At 60.2% G+C, this 24,559-nt stretch overlaps 1 protein-coding gene across 1 annotated transcript in view; it reads right to left on the bottom strand.

The window, feature by feature from the left end:
* The window catches only part of LOC140409456 (disintegrin and metalloproteinase domain-containing protein 33-like), a 163,702-nt gene that overhangs the window by 47,802 nt on the left and 91,341 nt on the right, over positions 1-24,559 (bottom strand). The window contains exon 4 of the mRNA XM_072497888.1: positions 13,296-13,374. Within this exon, the coding sequence (XP_072353989.1) occupies positions 13,296-13,374 (79 nt within the window). The remainder of the gene's footprint in view (positions 1-13,295; positions 13,375-24,559) is intronic.

Here is a 24,559-nt window from a genome sequence, read left to right as displayed (position 1 = left end):
AGGGAAGCGGGTTTGAGTGAGGGAAGCGGGTTTGAGTGAGGGAAGCGGGTTTGAGTGAGGGAGGTGGGTTTGAGTGAGGGAGGCGTGTTTGTGTGAGGGAGGCGGGTTTGTGTGAGGGAGGTGGGTTTGAGTGAGGGAGGCGGGTTGGAGTGAGGGGCTGGGCGGGTTTGAGTGAGGGGCTGGGCGGGTTTGAGTGAGGGGCTGGGCGGGTTTGAGTGAGGGGCTGGGCGGGTTTGAGTGAGGGGCTGGGCGGGTTGGAGTGAGGGGCTGGGCGGGTTTGAGTGAGGGGCTGGGCGGGTTTGAGTGAGGGGCTGGGCGGGTTTGAGTGAGGGGCTGGGCGGGTTGGAGTGAGGGGCTGGGCGGGTTGGAGTGAGGGGCTGGGCGGGTTTGAGTGAGGGGCTGGGCGGGTTGGAGTGAGGGACTGGGCGGGTTTGAGTGAGGGAGGCGGGTTTGAGTGAGGGAGGCGGGTTTGAGTGAGGGAGGCGGGTTTGAGTGAGGGACTGGGCGGGTTTGAGTGAGGGACTGGGCGGGTTTGAGTGAGGGACTGGGCGGGTTTAAGTGAGGGACTGGGCGGGTTTGAGTGAGGGACTGGGCAGGTTTGAGTGAGGGAGGCGGGTTTGAGTGAGGGACTGGGCGGGTTTGAGTGAGGGACGGGGTTTGAGTGAGGGAGGCGCGTTTGAGTGAGGGAGGCGGGTTAAGTGAGGGACGGGCTTTGAGTGAGGGAGGCGGGTTTGAGTGAGGGAGGCGGGTTTGAGTGCGGGACTGGGAGGGTTTGAGTGAGGGAGGCGGGTTTGAGTGAGGGACTGGGCGGGTTTGAGTGAGGGACTGGGTTTGAGTGAGGGAGGCGGGTTTGAGTGAGGGACTGGGCGGGTTTGAGTGAGGGAGGCGGGTTTGAGTGAGGGACTGGGCGGGTTTGAGTGAGGGAGGCGGGTTTGAGTGAGGGACTGCGCGGGTTTGAGTGAGGGACTGGGCGGGTTTGAGAGAGGGACTGGGTTTGAGTGAGGGAGGCGGGTTTGAGTGAGGGAGGCGGGTTTGAGTGAGGGACTGGGCGGGTTTGAGTGAGGGAGGCGGGTTTGAGTGAGGGAGGCGGGTTTGAGTGAGGGACTGGGCGGGTTTGAGTGAGGGACTGGGTTTGAGTGAGGGAGGCGGGTTTGAGTGAGGGACTGGGCGGGTTTGAGTGAGGGAGGCGGGTTTGAGTGAGGGGCTGGGTTTGAGTGAGGGAGGGGGGTTTGAGTGAGGGAGGCGGGTTTGAGTGAGGGAGGCGGGTTTGAGTGAGGGAGGCGGGTTTGAGTGAGGGGCTGGGCGGGTTTGAGTGAGGGACTGGGCGGGTTTGAGTGAGGGAGGCGGGTTTGAGTGAGGGAGGCGGGTTTTTGTGAGGGAGGCGGGTTTTTGTGAGGGAGGCGGGTTTGAGTGAGGGGCTGGGCGGGTTTGAGTGAGGGAGGCGGGTTTGAGTGAGGGGCTGGGCGGGTTTGAGTGAGGGACTGGGCGGGTTTGAGTGAGGGAGGCGGGTTTGAGTGAGGGAGGCGGGTTTGAGTGAGGGACTGGGCGGGTTTGAGTGAGGGAGGCGGGTTTGAGTGAGGGAGGCGGGTTTGAGTGAGGGACTGGGCGGGTTTGAGTGAGGGAGGCGGGTTTGAGTGAGGGGCTGGGCGGGTTTGAGTGAGGGACTGGGCGGGTTTGAGTGAGGGAGGCGGGTTTGAGTGAGGGAGGCGGGTTTGAGTGAGGGACGGGGTTTGAGTGAGGGAGGCGGGCTTGAGTGAGGGAGGCGGGTTTGAGTGAGGGAGGCGGGTTTGAGTGAGGGACTGGGCGGGTTTGAGTGAGGGAGGCGGGTTTGAGTCAGGGACTGGGCAGGTTTGAGTGAGGGAGGCGGGTTTGAGTGAGGGAGGCGGGTTTGAGTGAGGGAGGCGGGTTTGAGTGAGGGAGACGGGTTTGAGTGAGGGAAGCGGGTTTGAGTGAGGGAAGCGGGTTTGAGTGAGGGAGGTGGGTTTGAGTGAGGGACTGGGCGGGTTTGAGTGAGGGAGGCGGGTTTGAGTGAGGGACTGGGCGGGTTTGAGTGAGGGACTGGGCGGGTTTGAGTGAGGGACTGGGCGGGTTTGAGTGAGGGAGGCGGGTTTGAGTGAGGGACTGGGCGGGTTTTAGTGAGGGAGGCGGGTTTGAGTGAGGGAGGTGAGTTTGAGTGAGGGGCTGGGCGGGTTTGAGTGAGGGGCTGGGCGGGTTTGAGTGAGGGAGGCGCGTTTGAGTGAGGGAGGCGGGTTTGAGTGAGGGAGGCGGGTTTGAGTGAGGGACTGGGCGGGTTTGAGTGAGGGACTGGGCAGTTTGAGTGAGGGAGGCGGGTTTGAGTGAGGGACTGGGCGGGTTCGAGTGAGGGACTGGGCGGGTTTGAGTGAGGGAGGCGGGTTTGAGTGAGGGAGGCGGGTTTGAGTGAGGGAGGCGGGTTTGAGTGAGGGACGCGGGATTGAGTGAGGGACGCGGGATTGAGTGAGGGACTGGGCGGGTTTGAGTGAGGGAGGCGGGTTTGAGTGAGGGACTGGGCGGGTTTGAGTGAGGGACTGGGCGGGTTTGAGTGAGGGACTGGGCGGGTTTGAGTGAGGGACTGGGCGGGTTTGAGTGAGGGAGGCGGGTTTGAGTGAGGGACTGGGCGGGTTTGAGTGAGGGACTGGGCGGGTTTGAGTGAGGGAGGCGGGTTTGAGTGAGGGACTGGGCGTGTTTGAGTGAGGGAGGTGGGTTTGAGTGAGGGAGGCGGGTTTGAGTGAGGGAGGCGGGTTTGAGTGAGGGAGGCGGGTTTGAGTGAGGGGCTGGGCGGGTTTGAGTGAGGGAGGCGGGTTTGAGTGAGGGAGGCGGGTTTGAGTGAGGGAGGCGGGTTTGAGTGAGGGAGGCGGGTTTGAGTGAGGGACTGGGCGGGCTTGAGTGAGGGAGGCGGGTTTCAGTGAGGGACTGGGCGGGTTCGAGTGAGGGACTGGGCGGGTTCGAGTGAGGGACTGGGCGGGTTCGAGTGAGGGATTGGGCGGGTTTGAGTGAGGGAGGCGGGTTTGAGTGAGGGAGGCGGGTTTGAGTGAGGGAGGCGGGTTTGAGTGAGGGAGGCGGGTTTGAGTGAGGGAGGCGGGTTTGAGTGAGGGAGGCGGGTTTGAGTGAGGGACTGGGCGGGTTTGAGTGAGGGAGGCGGGTTTGAGTGAGGGACTGGGCGGGTTTGAGTGAGGGACTGGGCGGGTTTGAGTGAGGGACTGGGCGGGTTTGAGTGAGGGACTGGGCGGGTTTGAGTGAGGGACTGGGTTTGAGTGAGGGACTGGGCGGGTTTGAGTGAGGGAGGCGGGTTTGAGTGAGGGACTGGGCGGGTTTGAGTGAGGGACTGGGCGGGTTTGAGTGAGGGACGGGGTTTGAGTGAGGGAGGCGGGTTTGAGTGAGGGAGGCGGGTTTGAGTGAGGGACGGGCTTTGAGTGAGGGAGACGGGCTTTGAGTGAGGGAGGCGGGTTTGAGTGAGGGAGGCGGGTTTGAGTGAGGGAGGCGGGTTTGAGTGGGGGACTGGGAGGGTTTGAGTGAGGGAGGCGGGTTTGAGTGAGGGACTTGGCGGGTTTGAGTGAGGGACTGGGTTTGAGTGAGGGAGGCGGGTTTGAGTGAGGGAGGCGGGTTTGAGTGAGGGAGGCGGGTTTGAGTGAGGGACTGGGCGGGTTTGAGTGAGGGAGGCGGGTTTGAGTGAGGGACTGGGCGGGTTTGAGTGAGGGACTGGGTTTGAGTGAGGGAGGCGGGTTTGAGTGAGGGACTGGGCGGGTTTGAGTGAGGGAGGCGGGTTTGTGTGAGGGAGGCGGGTTTGAGTGAGGGACTGGGCGGGTTTGAGTGAGGGACTGGGCGGGTTTGAGTGAGGGAGGCGGGTTTGAGTGAGGGAGGCGGGTTTGTGTGAGGGAGGCGGGTTTGTGTGAGGGAGGCGGGTTTGAGTGAGGGACGGGGTTTGAGTGAGGGAGGCGGGTTTGAGTGAGGGAGGCGGGTTTGAGTGAGGGAGGCGGGTTTGAGTGAGGGAGGCGGGTTTGTGTGAGGGAGGCGGGTTTGAGTGAGGGACGGGGTTTGAGTGAGGGAGGCGGGTTTGTGTGAGGGAGGCGGGTTTGAGTGAGGGAGCCGGGTTTGAGTGAGGGGCTGGGTTTGAGTGAGGGAGGGGGGTTTGAGTGAGGGAGGCGGGTTTGAGTGAGGGAGGCGGGTTTGAGTGAGGGAGGCGGGTTTGAGTGAGGGGCTGGGCGGGTTTGAGTGAGGGACTGGGCGGTTTTGAGTGAGGGACTGGGCGGGTTTGAGTGAGGGAGGCGGGTTTGAGTGAGGGAGGCGGGTTTTTGTGAGGGAGGCGGGTTTGAGTGAGGGGCTGGGCGGGTTTGAGTGAGGGACTGGGCGGGTTTGAGTGAGGGAGGCGGGTTTGAGTGAGGGGCTGGGCGGGTTTGAGTGAGGGACTGGGCGGGTTTGAGTGAGGGAGGCGGGTTTGAGTGAGGGAGGCGGGTTTGTGTGAGGGAGGCGGGTTTGAGTGAGGGACGGGGTTTGAGTGAGGGAGGCGGGTTTGAGTGAGGGAGGCGGGTTTGAGTGAGGGAGGTGGGTTTGAGTGAGGGACTGGGCGGGTTTGAGTGAGGGAGGCGGTTTTGTGTGAGGGAGGCGGGTTTGAGTGAGGGACGGGGTTTGAGTGAGGGAGGCGGGTTTGAGTGAGGGACTGGGCGGGTTTGAGTGAGGGAGGCGGGTTTGAGTGAGGGAGGCGGGTTTGTGTGAGGGAGGCGGGTTTGAGTGAGGGACGGGGTTTGAGTGAGGGAGGCGGGTTTGAGTGAGGGAGGCGGGTTTGAGTGAGGGAGGTGGGTTTGAGTGAGGGACTGGGCGGGTTTGTGTGAGGGAGGCGGGTTTGAGTGAGGGAGGCGGGTTTGAGTGAGGGAGGCGGGTTTGAGTGAGGGAGACGGGTTTGAGTGAGGGAAGCGGGTTTGAGTGAGGGAAGCGGGTTTGAGTGAGGGAGGCGGGTTTGTGTGAGGGAGGCGGGTTTGTGTGAGGGAGGTGGGTTTGAGTGAGGGAGGCGGGTTGGAGTGAGGGGCTCGGCGGGTTTGAGTGAGGGGCTGGGCGGGTTGGAGTGAGGGGCTGGGCGGGTTTGAGTGAGGGGCTGGGCGGGTTTGAGTGAGGGGCTGGGCGGGTTTGAGTGAGGGGCTGGGCGGGTTGGAGTGAGGGGCTGGGCGGGTTTCAGTGAGGGGCTGGGCGGGTTGGAGTGAGGGAGGCGGGTTTGAGTGAGGGAGGCGGGTTTGAGTGAGGGAGGCGGGTTTGAGTGAGGGCGGCGGGTTTGAGTGAGGGACTGGGCGGGTTTGAGTGAGGGACTGGGCGGGTTTGAGTGAGGGACTGGGCGGGTTTGAGTGAGGGAGGCGGGTTTGAGTGAGGGACTGGGCGGGTTTGAGTGAGGGACTGGGCGGGTTTGAGTGAGGGACTGGGCGGGTTTGAGTGAGGGACGGGGTTTGAGTGAGGGAGGCGCGTTTGAGTGAGGGAGGCGGGTTTGAGTGAGGGACGGGCTTTGAGTGAGGGAGGCGGGTTTGAGTGAGGGAGGCGGGTTTGAGTGCGGGACTGGGAGGGTTTGAGTGAGGGAGGCGGGTTTGAGTGAGGGACTGGGCGGGTTTGAGTGAGGGACTGGGCGGGTTTGAGTGAGGGACTGGGTTTGAGTGAGGGAGGCGGGTTTGAGTGAGGGACTGGGCGGGTTTGAGTGAGGGAGGCGAGTTTGAGTGAGGGACTGGGCGGGTTTGAGTGAGGGACTGGGCGGGTTTGAGTGAGGGACTGGGTTTGAGTGAGGGAGGCGGGTTTGAGTGAGGGACTGGGCGGGTTTGAGTGAGGGAGGCGGGTTTGAGTGAGGGAGGCGGGTTTGAGTGAGGGACTGGGCGGGTTTGAGTGAGGGAGGCGGGTTTGTGTGAGGGAGGCGGGTTTGAGTGAGGGACTGGGCGGGTTTGAGTGAGGGACTGGGTTTGAGTGAGGGAGGCGGGTTTGAGTGAGGGAGGCGGGTTTGAGTGAGGGACTGGGCGGGTTTGAGTGAGGGAGGCGGGTTTGAGTGAGGGGCTGGGTTTGAGTGAGGGAGGGGGGTTTGAGTGAGGGAGGCGGGTTTGAGTGAGGGAGGCGGGTTTTTGTGAGGGAGGCGGGTTTGAGTGAGGGGCTGGGCGGGTTTGAGTGAGGGACTGGGCGGTTTTGAGTGAGGGACTGGGCGGGTTTGAGTGAGGGAGGCGGGTTTGAGTGAGGGAGGCGGGTTTTTGTGAGGGAGGCGGGTTTGAGTGAGGGGCTGGGCGGGTTTGAGTGAGGGACTGGGTGGGTTTGAGTGAGGGAGGCGGGTTTGAGTGAGGGGCTGGGCGGGTTTGAGTGAGGGACTGGGCGGGTTTGAGTGAGGGAGGCGGGTTTGAGTGAGGGAGGCGGGTTTGAGTGAGGGACGGGGTTTGAGTGAGGGAGGCGGGTTTGAGTGAGGGAGGCGGGTTTGAGTTAGGGAGGCGGGTTTGAGTGAGGGACTGGGCGGGTTTGAGTGAGGGAGGCGGGTTTGAGTGAGGGACTGGGCAGGTTTGAGTGAGGGAGGCGGGTTTGAGTGAGGGAGGCGGGTTTGAGTGAGGGAGGCGGGTTTGAGTGAGGGAGACGGGTTTGAGTGAGGGAAGCGGGTTTGAGTGAGGGAAGCGGGTTTGAGTGAGGGAGGTGGGTTTGAGTGAGGGAGGCGTGTTTGTGTGAGGGAGGTGGGTTTGAGTGAGGGAGGCGTGTTTGTGTGAGGGAGGCGGGTTTGTGTGAGGGAGGTGGGTTTGAGTGAGGGAGGCGGGTTGGAGTGAGGGGCTGGGCGGGTTTGAGTGAGGGACTGGGCGGGTTTGAGTGAGGGGCTGGGCGGGTTTGAGTGAGGGGCTGGGCGGGTTGGAGTGAGGGGCTCGGCGGGTTTGAGTGAGGGGCTGGGCGGGTTTGAGTGAGGGGCTGGGCGGGTTTGAGTGAGGGGCTGGGCGGGTTTGAGTGAGGGGCTGGGCGGGTTTGAGTGAGGGGCTGGGCGGGTTTGAGTGAGGGAGGCGGGTTTGAGTGAGGGAGGCGGGTTTGAGTGAGGGAGGCGGGTTTGAGTGAGGGAGGCGGGTTTGAGTGAGGGACTGGGCGGGTTTGAGTGAGGGAGGCGGGTTTGAGTGAGGGACTGGGCGGGTTTAAGTGAGGGACTGGGCGGGTTTGAGTGAGGGACTGGGCGGGTTTGAGTGAGGGAGGCGGGTTTGAGTGAGGGACTGGGCGGGTTTGAGTGAGGGACTGGGCGGGTTTGAGTGAGGGACGGGCTTTGAGTGAGGGAGGCGCGTTTGAGTGAGGGAGGCGGGTTTGAGTGCGGGACTGGGAGGGTTTGAGTGAGGGAGGCGGGTTTGAGTGAGGGACTGGGCGGGTTTGAGTGAGGGACTGGGTTTGAGTGAGGGAGGCGGGTTTGAGTGAGGGACTGGGCGGGTTTGAGTGAGGGAGGCGGGTTTGAGTGAGGGACTGGGCGGGTTTGAGTGAGGGACTGGGCGGGTTTGAGTGAGGGACTGGGTTTGAGTGAGGGAGGCGGGTTTGAGTGAGGGACTGGGCGGGTTTGAGTGAGGGAGGCGGGTTTGAGTGAGGGAGGCGGGTTTGAGTGAGGGACTGGGCGGGTTTGAGTGAGGGAGGTGGGTTTGTGTGAGGGAGGCGGGTTTGAGTGAGGGACTGGGCGGGTTTGAGTGAGGGACTGGGTTTGAGTGAGGGAGGCGGGTTTGAGTGAGGGACTGGGCGGGTTTGAGTGAGGGAGGCGGGTTTGTGTGAGGGAGGCGGGTTTGAGTGAGGGAGGCGGGTTTGAGTGAGGGAGGCGGGTTTGAGTGAGGGAGGCGGGTTTGTGTGAGGGAGGCGGGTTTGAGTGAGGGAGGCGTGTTTGAGTGAGGGAGGTGGGTTTGTGTGAGGGAGGCGGGTTTGAGTGAGGGACTGGGCGGGTTTGAGTGAGGGACTGGGTTTGAGTGAGGGAGGCGGGTTTGAGTGAGGGACTGGGCGGGTTTGAGTGAGGGAGGCGGGTTTGTGTGAGGGAGGCGGGTTTGAGTGAGGGAGGCGGGTTTGAGTGAGGGAGGCGGGTTTGTGTGAGGGAGGCGGGTTTGAGTGAGGGAGGCGGGTTTGAGTGAGGGAGGCGGGTTTGAGTGAGGGACGGGGTTTGAGTGAGGGAGGCGGGTTTGAGTGAGGGAGCCGGGTTTGAGTGAGGGGCTGGGTTTGAGTGAGGGAGGGGGGTTTGTGTGAGGGAGGCGGGTTTGAGTGAGGGAGGCGGGTTTGAGTGAGGGAGGCGGGTTTGAGTGAGGGAGGCGGGTTTGAGTGAGGGAGGCGGGTTTGAGTGAGGGAGGCGGGTTTGAGTGAGGGAGGCGGGTTTGAGTGAGGGAGGCGGGTTTGAGTGAGGGGCTGGGCGGGTTTGAGTGAGGGACTGGGCGGGTATGAGTGAGTGAGGCGGGTTTGAGTGAGGGGCTGGGCGGGTTTGAGTGAGGGGCTGGGCGGGTTTGAGTGAGGGGCTGGGCGGGTTGGAGTGAGGGGCTGGGCGGGTTTGAGTGAGGGGCTGGGCGGGTTGGAGTGAGGGACTGGGCGGGTTTGAGTGAGGGGCTGGGCGGGTTGGAGTGAGTGGCTGGGCGGGTTGGAGTGAGTGGCTGGGCGGGTTTGAGTGAGGGGCTGGGCGGGTTTGAGTGAGGGGCTGGGCGGGTTTGAGTGAGGGAGGCGGGTTTGAGTGAGGGACTGGGCGGGTTTGAGTGAGGGAGGCGGGTTTGAGTGAGGGACTGGGCGGGTTTGAGTGAGGGAGGCGGGTTTGAGTGAGGGGCTGGGCGGGTTTGAGTGAGGGAGGCGGGTTTGAGTGAGGGAGGCGGGTTTGAGTGAGGGGCTGGGCGGGTTTGAGTGAGGGACGGGGTTTGAGTGAGGGGCTGGGCGGGTTTGAGTGAGGGACGGGGTTTGAGTGAGGGACTGGGCGGGTTTGAGTGAGGGAGGCGGGTTTGAGTGAGGGACTGGGCGGGTTTGAGTGAGGGACTGGGCGGGTTTGTGTGAGGGAGGCGGGTTTGAGTGGGGGGCTGGGTGGGTTTGAGTGGGGGGCTGGGCGGGTTTGAGTGAGGGACGGGGTTGGAGTGAGGGGCTGGGCGGATTTGAGTGAGGGACGGGGTTTGAGTGAGGGACAGGGCGGGTTTGAGTGAGGGACGGGGTTTGAGTGAGGGAGGTGGGTTTGAGTGAGGGGCTGGGCGGGTTTGAGTGAGGGAGGCGGGTTTGAGTGAGGGGCTGGGCGGGTTTGAGTGAGGGAGGCGGGTTTGAGTGAGGGACTGGGTTTGAGTGAGGGAGGCGGGTTTGAGTGAGGGAGGCGGGTTTGAGTGAGGGAGGCGGGTTTGAGTGAGGGAGGCGGGTTTGAGTGAGGGAGGCGGGTTTGAGTGAGGGACTGGGTTTGAGTGAGGGAGGCGGGTTTGAGTGAGGGACTGGGCGGGTTTGAGTGAGGGAGTGGGTTTGAGTGAGGGAGGCGGGTTTGAGTGAGGGACTGGGCGGGTTTGAGTGAGGGAGGCGGGTTTGTGTGAGGGAGGCGGGTTTGAGTGAGGGAGGCGGGTTTGTGTGAGGGAGGCGGGTTTGAGTGAGGGAGGCGGGTTTGTGTGAGGGAGGCGGGTTTGAGTGAGGGAGGCGGGTTTGAGTGAGGGAGGCGGGTTTGAGTGAGGGACGGGGTTTGAGTGAGGGAGGCGGGTTTGAGTGAGGGAGCCGGGTTTGAGTGAGGGGCTGGGTTTGAGTGAGGGAGGGGGGTTTGAGTGAGGGAGGCGGGTTTGAGTGAGGGAGGCGGGTTTGAGTGAGGGAGGCGGGTTTGAGTGAGGGAGGCGGGTTTGAGTGAGGGAGGCGGGTTTGAGTGAGGGAGGCGGGTTTGAGTGAGGGAGGCGGGTTTGAGTGAGGGAGGCGGGTTTGTGTGAGGGAGGCGGGTTTGAGTGAGGGGCTGGGCGGGTTTGAGTGAGGGACTGGGCGGGTTTGAGTGAGTGAGGCGGGTTTGAGTGAGGGGCTGGGCGGGTTTGAGTGAGGGACTGGGCGGGTTTGAGTGAGTGAGGCGGGTTTGAGTGAGGGGCTGGGCGGGTTTGAGTGAGGGGCTGGGCGGGTTTGAGTGAGGGGCTGGGCGGGTTTGAGTGAGGGGCTGGGCGGGTTGGAGTGAGGGGCTGGGCGGGTTGGAGTGAGGGGCTGGGCGGGTTGGAGTGAGGGACTGGGCGGGTTTGAGTGAGGGGCTGGGCGGGTTGGAGTGAGTGGCTGGGCGGGGTTGAGTGAGGGGCTGGGCGGGTTTGAGTGAGGGGCTGGGCGGGTTTGAGTGAGGGAGGCGGGTTTGAGTGAGGGACTGGGCGGGTTTGAGTGAGGGAGTCGGGTTTGAGTGAGGGACGAGATTTGAGTGAGGGAGGCGGGTTTGAGTGAGGGACTGGGCGGGTTTGAGTGAGGGAGGCGGGTTTGAGTGAGGGGCTGGGCGGGTTTGAGTGAGGGAGGCGGGTTTGAGTGAGGGAGGCGGGTTTGAGTGAGGGGCTGGGCGGGTTTGAGTGAGGGACGGGGTTTGAGTGAGGGGCTGGGCGGTTTGAGTGAGGGACGGGGTTTGAGTGAGGGACTGGGCGGTTTTGAGTGAGGGAGGCGGGTTTGAGTGAGGGACTGGGCGGGTTTGAGTGAGGGAGGCGGGTTTGAGTGAGGGAGGCGGGTTTGAGTGGGGGGCTGGGCGGGGTTCACTCTGTGCGGCAGTTTTGGGCCATTGTTTAGACCGAGAGAGACGGCCGGAATGTGTCAGACTGAGGGGGTCTCGGGAGCCCAGAGAGCGAGCCCACCCCAGGAGCCCCCAGGAGCAGAAAGTCACAGGGAAGGGAAATGGGAGGATGCCATTCGGCCCCTCGAGCCTGCCCCATTCATTCTGATCCTGGCCGATCAGTCAATACCCTGATCCCACCTTCCCCCTCATCCCGTGATTCCTTCAATAGGTGCTCGATGTCCGGCGTGGACGCGATGGGCCGAATGGACTCTTTCTGTGCTGTAAAACTCTGACTATAACCAGGGATGGGCAATGACCCCGACCCAGCCGGCGGTGACCCCGGCGCAGTCAGCCACGACCCCGGCCCAGCCGGCAGTGACCCCGACCCAGCCGGCGGTGACCCCGACCCAGCCGGCGGTGACCCCGGCGCAGTCAGCCACGACCCCGGCCCAGCCGGCAGTGACCCCGACCCAGCCGGCGGTGACCCCGACCCAGCCGGCGGTGACCCCGGCGCAGTCAGCCACGACCCCGGCCCAGCCGGCGGTGACCCCGACCCAGCCGGCAGTGACCCCGACCCAGCCGGCGGTGACCCCGACCCAGCCGGCGGTGACCCCGACCCAGCCGGCGGTGACCCCGGCGCAGTCAGCCACGACCCCGGCCCAGCCGGCGGTGACCCCGACCCAGGCGGCGATGACCCCGGCTCAGGCGGCGATGACCCCGACCCTAGGCGGCGATGACCCCGGCGCAGTCAGCCACGACCCCGGCCCAGCCGGCGGTGACCCCGGCCCAGGCGGCGATGACCCCGACCCAGCCGGCGGTGACCCCGACCCAGCCGGCGGTGACCCCGATCCAGCCGGCGGTGACCCCGGCGCAGTCAGCCACGACCCCGGCCCAGCCGGCGGTGACCCCGACCCAGGCGGCGATGACCCCGGCTCAGGCGGCGATGACCCCGACCCTAGGCGGCGATGACCCCGGCGCAGTCAGCCACGACCCCGGCCCAGCCGGCGGTGACCCCGGCCCAGGCGGCAATGACCCCGACCCAGCCGGCGGTGACCCCGACCCAGCCGGCGGTGACCCCGGCGCAGTCAGCCACGACCCCGGCCCAGCCGGCGGTGACCCCGACCCAGGCGGCGATGACCCCGGCTCAGGCGGCGATGACCCCGACCCTAGGCGGCGATGACCCCGGCGCAGTCAGCCACGACCCCGGCCGAGCCGGCGGTGACCCCGGCCCAGGCAGCAATGACCCCGGGCCAGCCGGCGGTGACCCCGGCCCAGGCGGCGATGACCCCGGCCCAGGCGGCGATGACCCCGACCCAGCCGGCGGTGACCCCGGCCCAGGCGGCAATGACCCCGGCGCAGTCAGCCACGACCCCGGCCCAGCCGGCGGTGACCCCGGCCCAGGCGGCGATGACCCCGACCCAGCCGGCGGTGACCCCGGCCCAGGCGGCAATGACCCCGGCGCAGTCAGCCACGACCCCGGCCCAGCCGGCGGTGACCCCGGCCCAGGCAGCAATGACCCCAGGCCAGGATTGAGGAAATGTCATGTGACTTTGTCCACCCCGGGTCAATAAGAGACCCATGTCCAGTCATTCAGAACAACTCCCTGATTAGCGAGTTTGCAGATGATACTAAGATTGGTGGAGTTGTAGATAGCGAGGAGGACTGTCAGAGAATACAGCAAAATATAGATAGATTGGAGAGTTGGGCAGAGAAATGGCAGATGGAGTTCAATCCAGGCAAATGCGAGGTGATGCATTTTGGAAGATCTAATTCAAGAGCGGACTATACGGTCAATGGAAGTGTCCTGGGGAAAATTGATGTACAGAGAGATCTGGGAGTTCAGGTCCATTGTACCCTGAAGGTGGCAACGCAGGTCGATAGAGTGGTCAAGAAGGCATACAGCATGCTTGCCTTCATTGGACGGGGTATTGAGTACAAGAGTCGGCAGGTCATGTTACAGTTGTATAGGACTTTGGTTAGGCCACATTTGGAATACTGCGTGCAGTTCTGGTCGCCACATTACCAGAAGGATGTGGATGCTTTAGAGAGGGTGCAGAGGAGGTTCACCACGATGTTGCCTGGTATGGAGGGTGCTAGCTATGAAGAAAGGTTGAGTAGATTAGGATTGTTTTTGTTGGAAAGACGGAGGTTGAGGGGGACCTGATTGAGGTCTACAAAATTATGTGAGGTATGGACAGGGTGGATAGCAACAAGCTTTTTCCAAGAGTGGGGGTGTCAATTACAAGGGGTCACGATTTCAAGGTGAGAGGGGGAAAGTTTAAGGGAGATGTGCGTGGAAAGTTTTTTACGCAGAGGGTGGTGGGTGCCTGGAACGCTTTGCCAGCGGAGGTGGTAGAGGCGGGCACGATAGCATCATTCAAGATGCATCTAGACAGATATACGAACGGGCGGGGAACAGAGGGAGGTAGATCCTTGGAAAATAGGCGACAGGTTTAGATAAAGGATCTGGATCGGCGCAGGCTGGGAGGGCCGAAGGGCCTGTTCCTGTGCTGTAATTTTCTTTGTTCTTTGACACCTGAACAATGCCCCCAATTCCTGACCCCTCACCGTCAGCAGCTGCCCTTCTTCTCCTGGGCACTCACCAATCTGCACTCACCGTGTGATTCGGAGTCAGTGTGACTGCTGTCCCACCGACTGCGTAATGTGTCTCCGCGTACTGCGAGCTGTACAGCTGGCTGCAAGCACAAAACCCAACCAGTTAACACTTCAGTGCAATTGCTCACTCTCTGTGTAACTTGGTGATAGTCTCACACAACCAGTTACACCAGCCACAAAGGTCAATGTAATCTAGACACACCTCGAGGTCCCCATGTTATTCAGAGACTCTCCCTCTACCCACAAACATTAGAAACATTCCTTTCGCTTGGATCTATTCAGAGACATTCCCTTAGTTCAGTGCGATTGAGAGACACTCCCTGAGCCCACTCTAACTCCTGGGCTATTTTATCATATCTTAGAGTTTACAGTGCAGAAGGAGGCCATTTGGCCCATCGAGTCTGCACCGGCTCTTGGAAAGAGCACCCTACCCAAGGACAACACCTCCACCCTATCCCCATAACACTAAGGGCAATTTATCATGGCCAATCCACCTAACAGCAAGTCTTTGGACTGTGGGAGGAAACCAGAGCACCCGGAGGAAACCCACGCACACACGGGGAGGACGTGCAGACTCCGCACAGACAGTGACCCAAGCCGGAATCGAACCTGGGACCCTGGAGCTGTGAAGCAATTGCGCTATCCACAAAGCTACCGTGCTGCCCAGGCTCATCATCACTCAGAGATTCAGCATTCTTTATAAATACTCAGATATAATGGGCGCGATGTAATGGCTGCGTCGCGTTTGAGCGAGAGTGCGACAAAGGCGTTAAATCGGGAGAGGACAGAATTGAGATCCGCGCCGGGTTACGATCTGTTTGCGATCTAACCGGCCGGCTCCCCTTGGTGAAATTAGGACCCGTAGTAGCAAAGCGGGGGGAGGTTTGCCGGTCTGGGCTAGGGGTGGGGGTGGGGGGGGTGGAGCGGGGGATTGCCGGTCTGGGCTGGGGGTGGGGGTGGGGGGTGGGGGGGGTGGAGCGGGGGATTGCCGGTCTGGGCTGAGTGGGGGTGGGGGGGTGGGGGGTGGGGGGGGGGGAGAGGAATGGTTACCAGCCCCTGGATTGAGTATTCTGTCCCGGCGGTAACCCAGCCCCACTGACCGCCCACTGACCGCCCACTGACCGTGGAGGCCTCTGGCTGAGGCTATTTCTCACAGGGAATTGGCAATTGTGGGTAAGGGAGCACCTCACACATCCCGAGGGGATTCCCGTGGGTGGGCGGGGCCAGGTAGCATGTGGGGGTCATTCCCAACATCCCAACCAGACCCTCTGGACCCTGGGGGAGACAGCACCACACACCCAGGGGATGGGACACAGCTCCAGCCGGAGGGTGGGTGCCACAGGGAGGGCACTAGTGCCCGGTCCGGGTAACATCATGTGCGGGTGTCTGTGGGGTACAGGGTCTGGTAAGCAGGGGCCCACGATGGCCCAGGGTGTACAGGCATCGTTGGTCGTTCAAACAGATGAGAGACAGCGCTTGCCACAGGAGGCTCCGCCTCAACAAGGAGATGGTGTAGCACCTGGGCCATATCCCCGATGACTTGGCACCGCGTGGAGGAGGAAGACCCCCCCCTCCTGATGGCCGTCAAAGTCACCGCAGTCCTGAACTTTCATGCCTCAGATCATTCCCGGCCTTGAGCGAGGCCACAGGTGCATCCGGAAGGTCACAGATGCTCTGTTTACCCCGGGTGAAAAACTACATCAACTTTGACATGGACCAAACTCAATATGATGGCCAGGCAGCAGATTCTCCGCCATCACTGGGATGCTCCAGTCCGGGGGATAGTGCGTGGCTCCAGTCCGGGGGATAGTGCGTGGCTCCAGTCCGGGGGATAGTGCGTGGCTCCAGTCCGGGGGATAGTGCGTGGCTCCAGTCCGGGGGATAGTGCGTGGCTCCAGTCCGGGGGATAGTGCGTGACTCCAGTCCGGGGGATAGTGCGTGGCTCCAGTCCGGGGGATAGTGCGTGGCTCCAGTCCGGGGGATAGTGCGTGGCTCCAGTCCGGGGGATAGTGCGTGACTCCAGTCCGGGGGATAGTGCGTGGCTCCAGTCCGGGGGATAGTGCGTGGCTCCAGTCCGGGGGATAGTGCGTGGCTCCAGTCCGGGGGATAGTGCGTGGCTCCAGTCCGGGGGATAGTGCATGGCGCCCACTGAGGAAGCTTCCATTAGATTGAAGATAGTAAATGTAACTCGTTTATTCAAAAAGGGAGGGAGACAGAAAGCAGCAAACGACAGGCCTGTTAGTCTCACATCGGTCATATGTTAGAGGCCATTGTTAAAGATGTTATAACAGGGCATTTGGAAACAAACAAGGCACTGGGGCAGAGTCAACTTGGTTTTGTGAAAAGGAGTCATGTTTAACCAATTTATTGGAGGTCTTTGAAGAAGTGACATGTGTTAGAACAAACAAAGAAATGTACAGCACAGGAACAGGCCCTTCGGCCCTCCAAGCCCGTGCCGACCACGTTGCCCGACTAAACTACAATCTTCTCCACTTCCTGGGTCCGTATCCCTCTATTCCCATCCTATTCATGTATTTGTCAAGATGCCCCTTAAATGACCCTATCGTCCCTGCTTCCACCACCTCCTCCGGTAGCGAGTTCCAGGCACCCACTACCCTCTGTGTAAAAAACTTGCCTCGTACATCTACTCTAAACCTTGCCCCTCGCACCTTAAACCTATGCCCCCTAGTAATTGACCCCTCTACCCTGGGGAAAAGCCTCTGACTATCCACTCTGTCTATGCCCCTCATAATTTTGTAGACCTCTATCAGGTCACCCCTCAACCTCCTTCGTTCCAGTGAGAACAAACCGAGTTTATTCAACCGCTCCTCATAGCTAATGCCCTCCATACCAGGCAACATTCTGGTAAATCTCTTCTGCACCCTCTCTAAAGCCTCCACATCCTTCTGGTAGTGTGGCGACCAGAATTGAACACTATACTCCAAGTGTGGCCAAACTAAGGTTCTATACAGCTGCAACATGACTTGCCAATTCTTATACTCAATGCCCCGGCCAATGAAGGCAAGCATGCCGTATGCCTTCTTGACTACCTTCTCCACCTGTGTTGCCCCTTTCAATGACCTGTGGACCTGTACTCCTAGATCTCTTTGACTTTCAATACTCTTGAGGGTTCTACCATTCACTGTACATTCCCGTACCAGCCTCCCCGAACAGGCGCCGGAATGTGGCGACTAGGGGATTTTCACAGTAACTTCATTTGAAGCCTACTTGTGACATTAAGCGATTTTCATTTCATTTTCTTTTTAAAAAAATATATATATTTATTCAAATTTTCAACGATTTTCAACAAAACAATCCAACCAGAAAAAAGAATAACGCACAAAACAAACAAAAATTATACATGAGATTTCCACCAAAATACAAGAACCCCCATTTAACAAATAAAAAGGTCAGTAAGGAAAACGCCCCACTCTACCCTCAACAAAACAGAAAAACCAAACGTCCCCCCCCTCCCCGGGCTGCTGCTGCTGACCCCCACCTAACGCTCCGCGGGAAAGTCTAGGAATGGTTGCCACCGCCTGGAGAACCCCTGCGCAGACCCTCGTAAGGCAAACTTTATCCTTTCCAGCTTGATGAACCCGGCCATGTCATTGATCCAGGCTTCCCCGCTAGGGGGCTTCACATCCCTCCACATTAGCAGGATCCTCCGCCGGGCTACCAGGGACGCAAAGGCCAGAACACCAGCCTCTTTCGGCTCCTGCACTCCCGGCTCGTCCGATACCCCAAATAGCGCTATCCCCTAGCTCGGCTTAACCCGGGTGTTCACATAGTCCTCGCAAAGCCACTCCAGAACCCCTCCAGCGTCGGGCATGTCCAGAACATGTGGGCGTGATTTGCTGGGCTCCCCGAGCACCTCACACACCTGTCCTCCACCCCAAAAAACCTCCTCATCCTCGCCCCTGTCATATGCACCCTATGGACAACTTTGAACTGTATTAGGCTGAGCCTGGCGCAAGAGGAGGAAGAATTAACCCCACTCAGGGCATCAGCCCACAGATCTTCATCCAGTTCCTCCCCCAGCTCCTCCTCCCACTTACCCTTTAACTCCTCCACCGAGGTCTCCTCCTCCTCCTGCAGTTCCTGATAGATCGCCGAGACCTTGCCTTCTCCAACCCATACACCCGAAACCACCCTGTCCTGAATCCTTCGTGCTGGGAGCAGCGGGAATTCCCTCACCTGCCGCCTCACAAACGCCCTCACTTGCATGTACCTAAAAGCATTTCCGGGAGGTAACCCAAATTTCTCCTCTAGGCTCACAAACGTCCCATCGATGAATAGGTCCCCCATTCTTCTAATCCCAGCCCGGTGCCAGCTCAGAAACCCCCATCCTACCCAGAACTAACCTGTGGTTCTCTCGTATCGGGGACCAGACCAAGGCCCCCACCTCGCCCCTATGTCGCCCCCACTGCCCCCAGATCTTCAGAGTCACCGTCACCACCGGACTCGTGGTGTACCTTGTCGGCGGAAGCGGCAACGGTGCCGTCACCAGCGCCCCCAGACTCGTACCCACACAAGTCGCCACCTCGAGTGTCTTCCACGCCGTCCCCTCTCCCTCCATTACCCACTTGCGGATCATCGCCACATTAGCTGCCCAATAATAGCCACATAGATTTGGCAGCGCCAGCCCCCCCCCCCCGCCCCTGCTACACTCCAAAAACACCCTCTTCACCCTCAGGGTCTTATTCGCCCATACGAATCCCATAATACTCCTGCTTACCCGTTTTAAAAAAGCCTTGGGGATTAGGATGGGCAGGCACCGGAACACAAACAGGAACCTCGGGAGGACCGTCATCTTGACCGACTGCACCCTGCCCGCCAGGGAGAGTGGCAGCATCTCCCATCTCTTGAAGTCCTCTTCCATCTGCTCCACCAACCGTGTCAAATTGAGCTTGTGTAGGGCCCCCCAGCTCCTAGCTACCTGGATCCCCAGATATTGGAAGCTCCTTTCCGCCCTCTTCAGCGGAAGCTCGTCTATCCCCCTTCCCTGGTCCCCCGCAAGCAGCACAAAGAGCTACTCTTCCCCACGTTGAGCTTATAGCCCGAGAAGTCCCCAAACTCCCTAAGGATCCGCATAACCTCCGCCATCCCCTCCACTGGGTCTGCAACATACAACAGGTCATCAGCATACAACGACACCCGGTTCCCCCTCCCCCCCCCCCCCCCCGCCCCCGGACCAGTCCCCTCCAGTTCCTAGACTCGCTCAGTGCCATGGCCAGCAGCTCAATTGCCAGCGCGAACAACAAGGGGGATAAGGGACACCCCTGCTTCGTCCCCCAGTACAGCTGAAAGTACTCCGACCTCCGCCGGTTCGTAGCCACAGTCGCCACTAGGGCCCTATATAACAGCCTGACCCAACTGATGAACCCTTCCCCGAACCCAAACCTTCCAAGCACTTCCCAGAGATACTCCCATTCCACCCGCTCAAAGGCCTTCTCCGCGTCCATAGCCGCCACTACCTCCACTTCCCCCTCCACCGGGGGCATCATGATCACATTTAAGAGCCTCCGCACATTTGTGTTTAACTGCCTGCCTCTCACAAACCCCGTCTGGTCCTCATGGATCACCCCCGGGACACAGTCCTCAATCCTCGTGGCCAGCACCTTCGCCAACAACTTAGCGTCTACATTGAGGAGCGAAATCGGCCTGTACGATCCACATTGTAATGGATCCTTATCCCGCTTCAAAATCAACGAGATCAGCGCCCGGGACATTGTCGGGGGCAGGGTCCCCTCCTCCCTCGCCTCATTGAAAGTTCTCACCAGCAACGGGCCCAGCAGGTCCACATACTTTCTGTAAAATTCAACCGGGAACCCATCCGGTCCCGGGGCCTTCCCCGCCTGCATGTTCCCCAACCCTTTAACCAGCTCCTCCAGCCCAATCAGCGCCCCCAAACCAGCCACCTGCTCCCCCTCCACCCTCGGGAACCTCAGTTGGTCCAAGAATCGCCGCATCCCCTCCCCCCACGCTGGGGGCTCAGACCTGTGCAGATCCCCATAGAAGTCCCTAAATACCTTGTTTATTCTCACCGCACTCTGCACCGTATTCTCCCCTCTATCCTTAACTCCACCAATCTCCCTCGCTGCCTCCCTCTTACGGAGCTGGTGTGCCAGCATCCGACTCGCCTTCTCCCCATACTCATACGTCACCCCCTGCGCTTTCCTCCACTGTGCCTCTGCTTTCCCCGTGGTCAACAGAGCAAATTCCATTTGGCGGTTCGTCGCTGCCTGAGTAGCCCCTCCTCGGGGGCCTCTGCATAGCTCCTGTCCACCCTTAATATCTCCCCCACCAATCTCTCCCTCTCCTCGTCTCGCTCTTCTCCCTCTGGGCCCTAATGGAGATAACTCTCCCCTGACCACCGCCTTCAGCGCCTCCCAGACTACCCCCACCTGCACCTTCCCGTTGGCCTCCAAGTATCTTTCAATGCACCCCCGCACCCGCCCACACACCCCCTCATCCGCCAACAGTCCCACATCGAGGCGCCACAGCGGGCGCTGGCCCCTCTCCTCCCCCAACTCCAGCTCCACCCAATGCAGGGCGTGGTCCGAAATGGCTATGGCCGAATATTCCGTTCCCTCCACTTTCGGGATTAGTGCTCTACTCAGAATGAAGAAATCTATCCGGGAGTAGGCTTCATGGACGTGGGAGAAAAAAGAAAAATCCCCCCCCCCGCCATTATCAAGCTTCCTACCTAAAGATCCGGAATCCGACCCAGCATGCGTTTCATAAATCCGGCATCATCCCAGTTCGGGGCATATACGTTCCCCAGTACCACCCGCACCCCCTGCAACCTACCGCTCACCATCACATATCGACCTCCATTATCCGCCACAATATTCATCGTCTCAAACGACACCCACTTCCCCACCAGTATCGCAACCCCTCTATTCTTTGCGTCCAGTCCCGAGTGGAATACCTGTCCTACCCATCCCTTTCTTAACCTGACCTGGTCCGCCACCTTCAGGTGTGTCTCTTGGAGCATGACCACGTCTGCCTTCAGTCCCTTTAAGTGCGCGAACACTCGAGCCCTCTTCACCGGCCCATTCAGGCCCCTCACATTCCAAGTTATCAGCCGGACCAGGGGGGCTACTCACCCCCCCCGCACTCTGCCGAGTAGCCATCCCCTTTTCCAGGCCAGCCACGTGCCCGCGCCTCCCGCACCCTCCAGTCCCCCGACACCCTCTCCTACCTCCAGCTCCCCTTTGGCCAATACAGCAGCAACCCAGTCGTGTCCCCCCCCCCCCCCCCCCCCCCACAGCCAGATCACCGTCCAGACATTTTGCTCCCCCCATTACACTGCCGTAAGTCAGCTGACTCCTGCTGACCCCGGCCCCTCCCGCCATTCCAACGACCCCACAGTGTGGGAATGCCCCCACCCCCCCCGTCGATCAATGAGCGCTCTCCTCCCGCACCACCCTTCCCCCCAGGCCCCGCCCCTCCCTTCATTAGCGCCGGAAAAAGCCCGCGCTCTCCATCCGAGCCGGCCCCGCCCCCATGGCGCAGCTCCTTTTCCTGCTACCTCGCCCCAGCTCCCCAATCCGGGCTTCCACCCCCCCCTTCATCAGTGGGGACCTGCCCCCCACCCCCCCGCCCACTCTCCCACACCCCCCGCCCACTCTCCCACACCCCCCCACCCTCCCCGCCCACACAGCCCCCACCCTCCCCGCCCACTCTCCCACACACCCCCGCCCACTCTCCCACACAACCCCACATCATACCCACCCTCCCCGCCCACTCTCCCACACCCCCCCCACCCTCCCCGCCCACACAGCCCCCACCCTCCCCGCCCACTCTCCCACACCCCCCGCCCACACAGCCCCCACGTCATACCCACCCCCCCTCCCACACTCCCACACTCCCACACATCATACCCAACCCCCCGCCCACACAGCCCACACATCATACCCACCCCCCGCCCACACAGCCCACACATCATACCCACCCCCCGCCCACACAGCCCCCACATCATACCCACCCCCCGCCCACACAGCCCCCACATCATACCCACCCCCCCGCCCACACAGCCCCCACATCATACCCAACCCCCCGCCCACACAGCCCCCACATCATGCCCACCCCCCGCCCACACAGCCCCCACATCATACCCACCCCCCCGCCCACACAGCCCCCACATCATACCCAACCCCCCGCCCACACAGCCCCCACATCATACCCACTCCCGCCCACACAGCCCCCACATCATACCCACTCCCGCCCACACACCCACACATCATACCCACTCCCGCCCACACACCCCCACATCATACCCACCCCCCCTTCCCCTTCTTCCCAACCTGAAACCAGATGAAGACCCCCAAAGTACAGTAAACCCCCCCCCCACAACAAACCCTCAGTTCGAGTCCAGCTTCTCAGTCTGAATAAAGGTCCACGCCTCATCTGGCGTCTGAGAATAGCGGTGACGGTCCTGGAACGTGACCCACGACCGCGCTGGCTGCAGCATTCCAAACTTCACCCCCGTCCTATGGAGAACCGCCTTGGCCCGATTTAAACCAGCTCTCTCCTTGGCCACCTCCGCACTCCAGTCCTGGTCGACACGGATCTCCGAGTTCTCCCACCTGCTGCTCCGCTCTTTCTTCGCCCATCTCAGGACACACTCTCTGTCCATAAAGCGGTGGAACCTCACCACTACAGCCCTTGGCGGCTCGTTGACTTTGGGTCTCCTTGCCTGGACTCGATGAGCCCCATCCAGCTCCAGGGTCTCGGGAAAGTTCCCGCGCCCATCAGCGTGGTGAGCATTGTAGCTACATATGCCCCAGCGTCGGACCCCTCCGCTCCTTCAGGGAGACCCAGAATCCAAAGATTCTTCCTCCTCGACCTGTTCTCCAGGTCCTCAAACCTCTCCTGCCACTTCTTGTGTACGGCCTCGTGCGCCTCCACCTTCACCGCCAGGCCCAAATTCTCGTCCTCGTTCTCTGTGGCCTTCTGCCGCATCTCTCGAATCGCTGCCCCTTGGGTCTTCCGGGTCTCCACCAGCTTTTCGATTGGCGCCAGCATTTCTGCTCTCAGCTTCGCAAAGCAGTTTTTAAGGAACTCTTGCTGCTCCCGCGACCACTGCGCCCACGCTGCTTGGTCTCCACCCGCCGCCATCTTGCTTTTCCTCCCCCGCTCTCTTTGCTGTTCCAAAACCACTTTTTTAGTCGCTCCACTCCTGGTCCACTCCATATAGCGCTGGAGGAACCTTACTGTCACCTTCCCTCACTGGGAACCGTCGTACAAGTGCCACTGGGGCTGCTCAAAAGGGCCCAAAAGTCTGTTCTTGGCGGGAGCTGCCGAACGTGGGACCTACCCAGGGATAGCCGCAACCAGGTCTACTGCATTAGACCTTCCAAAATGCATTACCTCACATTTGTCCGGACTAAACTCCATCTGCCATCTCTCCGCCCAAGTCTCCAGACAATCTAAATCCTGCTGTATCCTCCGACAGTCCTCATCGCTATCCGCAATTCCACCAACCTTTGTGTCGTCTGCAAACTTACTAATCAGACCAGTTACATTTTCCTCCAAATTATTTATACACACTATAAATGATATATATAAAAACATGCGTTGTGGATAAAGGGGAACTGGTGGATGTACTGTACTTACATTTCCAGAAGGCAGTTGATAAGGTGCCAAATCAAAGGTTGTTCTGGTAAATAGGGGTGTGGGGGAAACAGATTGGCATCGATAGAAGATTGGTTAACGAACAGGAAACACAAAAGTGACATAAATGGAACTTATCCTGGCAGGCAGAATGTGACGTGTGCTGTGCGTCGTAACAGTTAGCACCCGGGTCCCTGGCGCTGTGAAGCAACAGTGCTAACTAGTGTGCCACCGTACCGCTAAATATGCAGTTGTCGCCAGTTGTACAGGATGGCATGGTAGCACAGTGGTTAGCACTGTTGCTTCACAGCGCCAGAGTCCCAGGTTCGATTCCCGGCTTGGGTCACTGTCTGTGCGGAGTCTGCACATCCTCCCCGTGTCTGCGTGCGTTTCCTCCGGGTGCTCCGGTTTCCTCCCACAGTCCAAAGACGTGCTGTTAGTTGAATTGGACATTCTGAAATCTCCCTCAGTGTACCCGAACAGGCGCCGGAATGTGGCGACTAGGGGATTTTCACAGTAACTTCATTGCAGTGTTAATGTGAGCCTACTTGTGGCAATAAAGATTATTATTATTACTTTGACAAGACCACGTTGGGAGTATTGTGTACAGAATTGGTTGCTTTATTTAAGGAAGGGTGTAAATGTGTTGGGAGAAGATTTAGAGTCAGAGAGTCAGAGAGAGAGTCAGTGAGAGAGTCAGAGAGAGAGTCAGAGAGAGAGTCAGAGAGAGAGTCAGAGAGAGAGTCAGAGAGTCAGTGAGAGAGTCAGAGAGAGAGTCAGAGAGAGAGTCAGAGAGAGAGTCAGAGAGTCAGAGAGAGAGTCAGTGAGAGAGTCAGAGAGAGAGTCAGAGAGAGAGTCAGAGAGAGAGTCAGAGAGAGAGTCAGAGAGAGAGTCAGAGAGAGAGTCAGAGAGAGAGTCAGAGAGAGAGTCAGAGAGTCAGAGAGAGAGTCAGAGAGAGAGTCAGAGAGAGAGTCAGAGAGAGAGTCAGAGAGAGAGAGTCAGAGAGAGAGTCAGAGAGAGAGTCAGAGAGTCAGAGAGGGAGTCAGAGAGAGAGTCAGAGAGTCAGAGAGGGAGTCAGAGAGGGAGTCAGAGAGGGAGTCAGAGAGGGAGTCAGAGAGGGAGTCAGAGAGGGAGTCAGAGAGAGAGTCAGAGAGAGAGTCAGAGAGAGAGTCAGAGAGAGAGAGTCAGAGAGAGAGTCAGAGAGAGAGTCAGAGAGAGAGTCAGAGAGAGAGTCAGAGAGAGAGTCAGAGAGAGAGTCAGAGAGAGAGTCAGAGAGAAAGTCAGAGAGGGAGTCAGAGAGGGAGTCAGAGAGGGAGTCAGAGAGAGAGTCAGAGAGAGAGTCAGAGAGGGAGTCAGAGAGAGAGTCAGAGAGAGAGTCAGAGAGAGAGTCAGAGAGAGAGTCAGAGAGTCAGAGAGAGAGTCAGAGAGAGAGTCAGAGAGAGAGTCAGAGAGAGAGTCAGAGAGAGAGTCAGAGAGAGAGTCAGAGAGTCAGAGAGAGAGTCAGAGAGTCAGAGAGAGAGACAGAGAGAGAGTCACAAAGAGAGAGTTAGAGAGAGAGTCAGAGGGAGAGTCAGAGAGAGAGTCAGAGAGTCAGAGAGAGAGAGTCAGAGAGAGAGAGACAGAGAGAGAGTCACAAAGAGAGAG

This window comes from Scyliorhinus torazame, chromosome 3, assembly GCF_047496885.1.
Source record: "Scyliorhinus torazame isolate Kashiwa2021f chromosome 3, sScyTor2.1, whole genome shotgun sequence".
Lineage (NCBI taxonomy): Eukaryota > Metazoa > Chordata > Chondrichthyes > Carcharhiniformes > Scyliorhinidae > Scyliorhinus > Scyliorhinus torazame.
This window is presented reverse-complemented; position numbering and strand designations above follow the sequence as displayed.